The 10,266-nt window shown below is 30.7% G+C and overlaps 1 protein-coding gene across 1 annotated transcript; it reads left to right on the top strand.

Moving 5' to 3' along the window:
- The first annotated feature begins 4,937 nt into the window (after positions 1-4,937).
- On the top strand, positions 4,938-6,419 carry LOC123904857 (protein PSK SIMULATOR 1). Its single transcript, XM_045954463.1, has one exon. It carries the CDS (start codon positions 4,938-4,940, stop codon positions 6,417-6,419), a length of 1,482 nt encoding a protein of 493 aa, XP_045810419.1.
- Positions 6,420-10,266: the final 3,847 nt, after the last annotated feature.

Raw genomic sequence — 10,266 nt, 5'->3', positions numbered from 1 at the left:
TAACTTCAGCTATGGAGAAATAGAACAGAATAATATATTTTTTTTCACTATCGACATCAGGTCTACTAATTAAACCGCCTAATCTGGTTCGGGAATCAGTTCTGACTTCAAGTAGTTTCAGTTCTCTCCCGATCATATTTGCGAGGATCGAAAAGTAGTCCTTCCTACTAAATTCAATGTCAATCATCAATGGAACTAGAGGTGGGAATAGGCTAGGCCGAGCTAGGCTTTGCCAAGCCTGAGCCTGGCCTGTCAAAAAATTGAAGGTCTGAGCCTGGCATGTGGCCTATCATAGGCTTAAATTCTAGGCCTGAGCCTGGCCTTTTGAAAGTCTGATGTGGCCTGTTAGCCTGTTTAAAAGCCTATTTCATATGAACATATTTAAATAAATAATTATATTTATTTTGAAATATACTTATGAACTAATAAAATAATGTTCCATTTGATATTTTAGAGAATTTGACTATATATGTCATCATATTTCAATTCTAGTTTATAATAATACATTTATATATGTTAAAAACTAATGTAGATTAATAAACTTAAATTACTTAAAAAGTTAATAGATTTATAATTTAATCAAAGTATAAATTTTAATATATAAATAATAATCGTAATAAAAATATTATTCATGTTAACTTAAATAGGCCGGCCTAGTAGGCCTCAAAGGCTTTTTTAATGGCCTGCGGCCTGGCCTTTTTAGCTAAATAGGCTTATAAAAAAGCATTGGCCTGCTCTATTTAAAGAAATAGGCTGGCCTGGCCTGAGCCTATGTAGGCTAGGCCTTAAGGCCATGTAGGCCGGCCTGGCCTGTTCCCACCTCTAAATGGAACTAATGATAATCATAAAAGAATTTAGATCTAAAAGAATATGAACGAAATGTTAGAAAGTGAGAAATAGCAACTCAATTTAATTCACACAATATGTTGTATTCCCTATTCATCTATTCTATATATAATCTTTTGTGTTTGATGTTAGGTTGACAATTTCTATTGCCCTTCCTCTCTCTTTGATTTGCGCTTGCAGGTTGCAGTCACAACAAAACTTGTTGTGTTATCTTTTCCTACCTTGATTGTATATATTTACAATTGTCTTATTTTATTTTTTTTGGTAAAGATATATATATTTTTTTTAATTGTAGTATCTACAAAAGAATTTGTTCTGTATCTTTTCTTTTCTTGATTATAGTATCAGGCCTCATTACATAAACCAAATCAATAACATTGGATTATTGGAATACTGGAGAGTTAAGATAAAGAAATAATATTGATTTGGATATAAAAAATGATATAGGGATTTTAGAAAGAAGAAAAAAAAAAAGGAGTAATTTAAAGAACAAAAATGTGAAATTTGATTAGTAGTATATTCTAAAATGTACTAGTATAAAATAGGATTAATAGCACTTTTATGTTCTGTTATTTAGGCGAGTTGTGGTTTCTCCTCCAGTAATTTTATTTTTTACGAATTTACCTTTGTGATTTAAACATTTCTTGTTTTTAATCCATCGTAGTATCTAGTGGCATTTGACTATACTAATTAGATGTTGTGACATGTGTCAACAATTTTAATGATGGAATTTTTTTTAATATCTAACTCAAAAATTTACTAAAATAAATGGGTTAACAACATTTTTGCCTCTTGCTATTTGGGTGAATTTTGATTTTACCTCCTATCATTTGTGTGAATTTTGATTTTAGGTGCCATGTAAAATGCCAAAGAATTTTCAAATTACAAGCTAGGTGGAATTACAAAAAAAAAAATATTACAAAGGAAAAAATCAAAACTCATCCAAATGACAGTGGTGAAAATAATATTAACCTATAAAATATGCAGTGGAGTATAGTTGAATTTACTTAAAAGGAGTTCTCCATAAAAGAAGAATTAACTAAAAAAAGAAGGGATCTTAAACCTCTAGATAAAACAGGGGCGGAGCTCCCTATGGGCTGGGGAGGGCTGCGGCCCATCCCAAAATTTTGATTTTAATAGGTATATATATATATATATAAACATAACTGAAGAAATTCATAAGATGCATGTTTGGTTCGGTGGTCATTGCGTGCCCACCTAACCTAGGTGGTTCGTCTTCGACTCCTAGGTAGTTTGATTTTATCATTTTACTTGAATTTCTTTAAACTACAAAAATATTGAGATTTTTATTTTTTTTTACAAATCAATGATTTGGTAATCAAGGATGAAGTTTAACTCCAAAAATCCAATGTTTATAATTTTTTAAGTCTTTCTTGATTTTGAATAAAGGTATGAGCAGAAATTGAGTGTCTTTCTAATCTTTCACATTAACAATTATTCTCACCTCATAAGTCTTATATATATATATATATATATATATATATATATATATATATATATATATATATATATAAATAAAATTTTGCCACGGCTCTCCCCAACTTTTTAGTCTAACTCCGCCACCAGATAAGGGTACAAGAAATGTTGGTTAATTGATGTGAAGAATCTATGAACCAATATTAAAGAATAAAAAACTTTTAGCCACAAATATACTTGAGCATTCTATAAGCTCATGTTAGTAGCTAATCAACCTATTATCAAGTTTTCATTTAATATTTAAAATAAAGTTAATGATCAATTAAAGTACTACTTAGTTAATTAGATAAAGGAAACAAACAAATCAATGGCAACAAAACTATAAATTTCAAAAAGAAAGAGCCAATAATGACATGGCCCTCTAATCCATAAAATATATCAGCATCTAAGAAAAAGTGTTTCTATGGATCCAAACACTACACAAAAGGTCTTTTACTAACAACTAAGAAAATCAATAATACAACAAAAACTTTCCCAAAACCAAAAATTAAACAAATAATTAAACCAAGTGCCTCTCAACTCACATTCCCCACACCCTATAAACACCATTACAAATCAAAGAACTATCTTCATCATGAGTGAAACTTCTACCCACTTTTGTAGCGACTATAACCTTCCTAAATTTGACATTAAACCAACCCTTTCATCACACACCACAATCAAAATCTTTGATCCACTCCCCTCAGCCATTGCAAAAATTGCATGTGGATCTAAACTTTAAAAGAAAGCTTGTAAATGTACAATCACAGAATAAAGAGTTTTGATACAATTGTTTTTTCAATTAATAAATTAATTATGTTCTTTGTGAAATAAATATAAAAAATCATTATAAACTCTTGCACTTTAAGAAAAATATATTCTCATAAAGAAAACCATCATTAATTCATTATCTATGATATCTTACTTATATTTTTTATTTTTATTTTTTAAAAAAAATATTCAACATTTTATTTTTATCTATAATAAAAAATTTGGAAATTTTAAAATTTATTTCTGTGATAAAGAATATTTAAATGACATTCAATTATTACAATTTTTTTCGACAAATATAATTTTAATATAATATTAAATTACTTTTATATTAAATAATACCTCTTTATATTTCATACAATAAATTCATTAACTAAATTGTTTAACTTTGTCAAAAAACAAACTAAATTATTTAACTATGGTTGAATATCAACTTTATCAAATCATGTTGATTTATCAACTTTACTGTAATTTCATATGTGATGTGTGTTTAACTCAGTTGGTGGTAGAAATATTGTCTATGTGGAAGAAAGAGAAAAGTCAGCTTATCAATGTCTTTATGCGAAAAGCTTTCCTTTTGTTTCGAGTATCCAATTGAATAAAAGGTAGCTCAATAATAGTTACGGTTCGAACTCCGAACACCCCACTTATTCATTTAAAGATGAAATTTATAGTTACTAGGCTACTTGACAAAAAAAAAAGTTTGATATAAAATTGTTCGTCTCAAAGACTAATTTCTTCTGAGACTCAAATGGATGGAGACTCTTTCAGTATTTTTAAGAGTTTTAACGATGCTCCATGACCAAGTCAGATATCAAACTCAAAACCTTAGTTAAAATAAAGTACATTATGCAATTTCATCTAAACGTTATCAAATCTCTTGGTTTTTAATTTATTTTTTACATACGCAATTTCATCTAAACGTTATCAAATCTTTTAATTTTTTATTTATTTTTATTTTTTACATTAACCTTCTAATTTAAAAAAAATGACATGATAATTCAAAATTCAGCCTAACTAAAAATTGTTGTCATAAATCGAATTCAAATTCTTCCTAAAAAGTTCATTTGAATACAATATCTTAGAGTTTTATTGATGTGCAATAGGAATCATAATATTTTTTATTTACAATTAGCTATCGAACTAAAAACCTATAACATATCATTCAAACCTCTCATCACTAAAACAAACGCCTATATACCAATCGTCAGTTGGTTCATTGGTGATTGACTCTAAACTTGGGAGGGAGGACCGTGGTTCGATCCCCCGCGGTCAGATTAGGCGTGTCCGTGTCCGACACCGACACTTATGATTACACTAAATTATGTCATTTTTCCAAAATTTTATCAGTGTCGACGTGTCAGTGTCGTGTCCGGTGTCCGTGTCTGTGCTTCATAGCCCGCAACTAAGATCGGGAAGAAGTTAAAACTACTTGATGTCAGAACTGATCCCGAATCAGATTAAATTGGTGATGAAAAAAAAAATTAAAAAAAAAAAACGCCTATAGGAATCATTACTTTAAATAGTTTAACCACACACTTATCTCTTTCCCCTCTCTAATACTCATCCTATAGGATCACACCCTCTCTTTCTCAAAAGCTTTAACCACACTTAACTTTCCCCCTCTTTCATTCTTCAGCATCACTCACACTCTCTCAAACATTCCAATCATTTCTCTCTTTTCTTCATTCAAACAATTTCACAAACACATGGTGCTCAAATCCTAACTCCATTTCAAACCCATCAAAACATTCAAAACCAAAACACCCTCAATCAAAAATCGAAAACCCATTTCTACAAATTCATTCTTCTCTTCATCTTCACATCAAAAATCACTTTTTTCAATGGCCCTCGAAACTTTACTCTTAAGAGTAAAAACAGCTTTTTCAAACAGTTTCGACACAGTTCACAAAACGACACCGTCTTCAAAAACAAACCCAAAACGCATCGCCGTTTTAGCCTTCGAAGTTGCCGGAGTTATGTCGAAGCTTCTTCATCTCTGGCAATCACTTTCCGACGCAAATATTGTTCGTCTTCAAAACGACGTCGTTTCACTCGAAGGTGTTTTGAAACTAATCTCAAACGACAAGTCGTTTTTAATCAAACTCGCTGTTGCTGAGTTCGCTGACTCACTCAGACTCGCTTCTGACTCAGTCTCTCGACTCAGTCTCAACTGCAATAACCCAACACTCCGATCTTTCCACCGAGTTTTCACTGAGTTCGCTGACTCGGGATTTGACTCAGTTGGTTGGACTCTCACCACCCCAAAAGAAATTGAATCCAAACATAGAAGAATGGAACGTTACGTGACTCTCACGTTAACTCTTCATAGAGAAATTGATGAGCTTTCACTTTTAGAAAGCACGTTGAGAAAAGCACTTCTCAACACCAACAACAAAAGCAGAATCAGTGATCTTGAACAAAAGATTTTCTGGCAGAAACAAGAGGTAAAGAATCTCAAAGAAAAATCATTATGGAACAAAGGTTTTGATAATGTTGTTCTGTTATTAGCAAGATTTGTTTTCACTTTGTTAGCAAGAATTAAGGTTGTTTTTGGAAATGGTAATGGAAATGGAAATCATTTACCTTATTTATCACGAAGTTTATCAACTTCTGCTGCTGTTTATCCTTCAGATCATCAAAAAGATCAAAACTTTGTATCTGGGCCGTTGAAAAGTTTCAAACTTGATGATTATTCTTCTGATCATAAAAAAGTTGAAAACTTTTCATCTGGGCCGTTGAAAAGTTTCAAACTTGATGAGAAAAAAGTTGATTTAAGAAATGGGTTTTTTGAGTCAAATTGTAAAGTTTTGAAACCACCACAAGGTAGTTTAGGTGATTCAGCTTTATCATTACATTATGCTAATTTGATTATTGTTATGGAAAAAATGATTAAATCACCTCAATTAGTTGGTGTTGATGCTAGAGATGATTTATATGCTATGTTACCAAATAGTATAAGATCATCATTGAGATTAAGGTTAAAAGGGTCAATTGGATTTAGTGCTTGTGATCCTTTATTGGCTAATGAATGGAAAAATGCTTTGGGTAGAATACTTTGTTGGTTGTTACCATTGGCACAAAATATGATTAGGTGGCAAAGTGAAAGAAGTGTTGAAGAAAAGAGATTGGTTCTTAAGAAATCTAATGTGTTGCTTTTGCAAACTTTGGTTTTTGCTAATAAGGTGAAGACTGAAGCTGCTATAACTGAGTTGCTTGTTGGTTTGAATTATATTTGGAAGTTTGAGAGGGAAATGACTGCTAAGGCTTTGTTTGATTGTAACAATGATTTTAATGGGTTTTTAAGTTTGTATAAATCTAGTTAAGTGTATGTTTGTTTTTGCGATGAGATGAGTGTAGACGTGCGATCTTCAATCGAGTATGTGGCTTCGTAAAATCATGGCCGGTGAGGTTGAAGAAATTATGGTGTAAATGATATTGAGATATGAGATTTATAATTTGGACGCAGAACCAAACAAGTGCTAATAAGGATATGAGTTTTCAATCAATATTTTTCTCTCTATTGGGTGGTGATTTTGGAACTCTCGGATTCTCTGCTGGAATTTCTTAATGTCATTGCAGTCGGTTTAAGTCATTGAGTAGAGATCGAAAAACTTGCATTCTCACCTTAAAAATTGAAAATTTGAATTCTCAATCGTTCGATCTTCAATTAATGGAGTATTGACCACAGAGAATCCGTTTTCGTAATTTTGCATCTCTAAAATTTATGGTGGTTTAGAGAATTGAGATTTTTTTTGTTCCAAGAATTATGTATATGAAATACAGATGAATGTATGTAACGGTAAATGGGTTTTTAGTAAAATTTACAAAAAATTGCATGGGATTTTTCATGATTCATGTCTTCCAAAATCTCATGTGAAAATATTCCTACTTGAGTTTTTTTTACTTTAATTTTATTGATACTTAATTTAGTTGGGTTGAATTAATTATCATTGTTGGTTTTTTTTATGGCTGCATCAATAGTTCCAGATTCATTCATTTTTGAGTGGTACATGTGGTGACTGACTGACTGGTGAGTAATAAACTCTAGTTATAAAAAAAAAAAACTAACTAATTATAATAAAAACTCACTCACTTATTGAATTTTTTATTTTTTCCTGAGCAGAAACAAGCTCACTCACTTAATCATCCTATCATTGAAAATTAGAAGAATTATTTAATGATAATATAATTTTGTTGTGAATTGTTGATGTAAAGTTTTTAAATTATTAACATTATGCTGACATTTCATAATTTGACTAATAAGTAGATTGAAGAAAGTGGTATTTAAAAATAATTTTAATAGTCCTTAATAAAAGAAGAAGATTTGGGTGATCACAAGGATTTAATCACTCTATTTAACCAAACATATATTTTGATGTGAGTGCGACTAAGTGGAGTAACTAAATGCCTGTAACTATATAACTTTTAACTATATACCGTAACTTTTATTTTGAATAAAAGTTACATGGATTACATCAGATTTAAAGTACAAACTACAATCTAAACGATCCAATTCAATGAGTTTTTTTGGTGATCAATAAAAAATAAGTATGAATTTTTTAATGACGTAATAATAAGTTAATTAGAAATGATGAAAAATAAAGACAATTGTGTTTTTTTTTCTTTTCTAATGATCATGTAAGAAGTGTTAATTTACGATAATTTTGAGGGATTTGAACACTGCCTTATAAAGTTATAATATCAAACTTTTTCTACCGTCGTTTGCGATAATTAATCTTCGTCGAAGAATATGTGTAGCACAAAAGGTGGGTTCTCCCCTCCCAAAAGAGTTTTCTCCTTACACACATGACATGAGCTATAAATCGAAACTCTGAATACATTTAAGAGGACCAAAACTCTTACCACTTGAACTAATTTTTTGTTGGTACACCAATTTGTTTTAGCATAAGAAAGGAATGATATTTGAAGCAAAGTGAATAAAAATTAAAAACTAACAAATACGACTATTGTCAACGAGACCATTAAATCTAGTAAGAAAAACTACTGATAACTTAAGGTGTGATATTACTTAGTTAAAAAAATGAATTATTTTAATAAATTTATGTGTTGGTTCTCCTATGCTGTATCCACAAGCTTGATGGTAGAATGTAGTAATCATCCACATTTACAATAATATTGTGAAGGCATATTGGGGCCTAATTGTTTGATTAAATTATGCAAAAGCATACAAAAAGGACAAAATCCAATTTTTTTGCTTTCAACTTGGATCGTATCTTTGCTATATTTTAGTTTCATTTGCTCTCCTTTCATGTTCTTTAATTTTTCATCTTTTTTCTAAATCTTGCTTTTTTATTTATTTACAAAAACATGGATTGATCACGAGCTTGTACAAAACAATGGTCCAATTAAATATCTAGTAAATGTCACCTCCTTTAGGAATATTTATAGCTCATTCTTTCTATCGTGTCTTGCCTCTCATATTAAACTATTTTGACAAAATACATGTTTGCAAACTTTGCATCATAGAATACAAACACTTGCAAACATTTCATATTCTATAATGTGAAACACTTACAAACTCATATATACACGAGTCCCGCCACTTTACCCTTCATTATATCAGTTTTTTAAAAAAACTCAAAACTTTTCTAAAAATCTCAAAATTCATAACACCCATAAAAATCTGTTTTTGCTTTAAATTTGTGGTCGAAACTTACTCACAATTTACAAATTTTTGCATGTTTTTTCTTTTCTATGCATTGGTCAAGTTTGCACTCTAGAGTGCGGACATTGTTCTGATGTGTTCGAACTCTAAAGTGCGAACGTTTTTTATCCTGTGTTTTTTTGTTGATTTTACTTACAATTTTTTATGGGGTGGAATGGGTAGCTCAACTGCTTAGGCTAGTTGAGTTAAGAGTTACGGAGTTGGAGGTCCGATGTTCAAGTCATGACTAAGGACAATTTGACGTAAACCTAGATATCAAATTTTGAGACAGATTCTTGTGTGTACACTCCGCACAATATGTATAAGTGGATTGGAAAGTAGCTATACTAACAATTTATCATTTTTTTTTAAAAAAAAAAACTTACAATTTTTCATGCATATTTTTCTTACATGTTTAATGTGCTACTGCTTTAGAAATGAATAAATTAGTGAATCGCTTGTGAGTAAAGAGGGAATCAGGGGCAATTTGTTTTGTATATATAATTTGTATGGATAATTTTATCGCACACATATAACTTGGACGGATAATTAAGTTAGAATGTGTTGTGATTATTTGATGTTTTAAACTTTTAATTTGTATGGATAATGTGTTTTAATGATTATTGAAAAAAGTTCAATACTATAAACAAAACTTATGGTACGTGTTCTTGAAAAACAGTTAACATTCTAGAATGCGAACTACGTAACCACCATATTGAATTCAAGAATGCAAACCAAGGTAATACATGCATTTCTTATATGTGGTCTAAAACACACCGACAATTGTGTGGTCTAAAACACACCAAAAAATAGATGTATTTGGTTCATTTTCAATTAGAACACAGAAAAATGAACAAACTCGACATTAATGATTTGGAAAAAATATTTCCATGCTAATAATATTGTAATTAATCTATTTATTTATTTATTTATATATCAATTCCTTCATGATATTAATTCCTCCTTGATGCTGCACTTGTGTTGGAAAAAAATTTCGAGTACAGATCAATGGGCGGCTTTATGTAGAGCTCGATATCTCAATTTCGCGTATGCATATGCCTTCAGACCTGATCTTGATTTTGTGGAAAACACCTTCAGTGTTGTGCATTAAAGCTAATACAGACGGGTCGGTGCGTGGTGACGCAGCAGCAGCTTGCGGTGGATTAATTCATGATCATTCCGCTTGTTTTCGTGGTAGTTTTGCTAGTAATCTTGGCTTGGTTACCGTTCTTCATGAGAAACTTATGGCAATGCGCCGACAAACTTGCCAACTATGGGCATATGGTAGTTGATTCTTTGTGGTGGAGCTCATTGCCTTCATTTTTTCGGGATGATTTTTTACATGGCAAGCTGGGTTTCCCTTGTTACCAATTTTTTTAAATTCGATTTATTTTTCTCGTTTTTCTCGATTTATTTTTTACATATTTTTTTTTTCTTTTCCTTTTTCTATATATTACTATTATTATGAGCTATAGGTAGAGGATGAGAGTATTTAGAAGTGTCAA

This window comes from Trifolium pratense, linkage group LG2, assembly GCF_020283565.1.
Source record: "Trifolium pratense cultivar HEN17-A07 linkage group LG2, ARS_RC_1.1, whole genome shotgun sequence".
NCBI lineage: Eukaryota > Viridiplantae > Streptophyta > Magnoliopsida > Fabales > Fabaceae > Trifolium > Trifolium pratense.
This window is presented reverse-complemented; position numbering and strand designations above follow the sequence as displayed.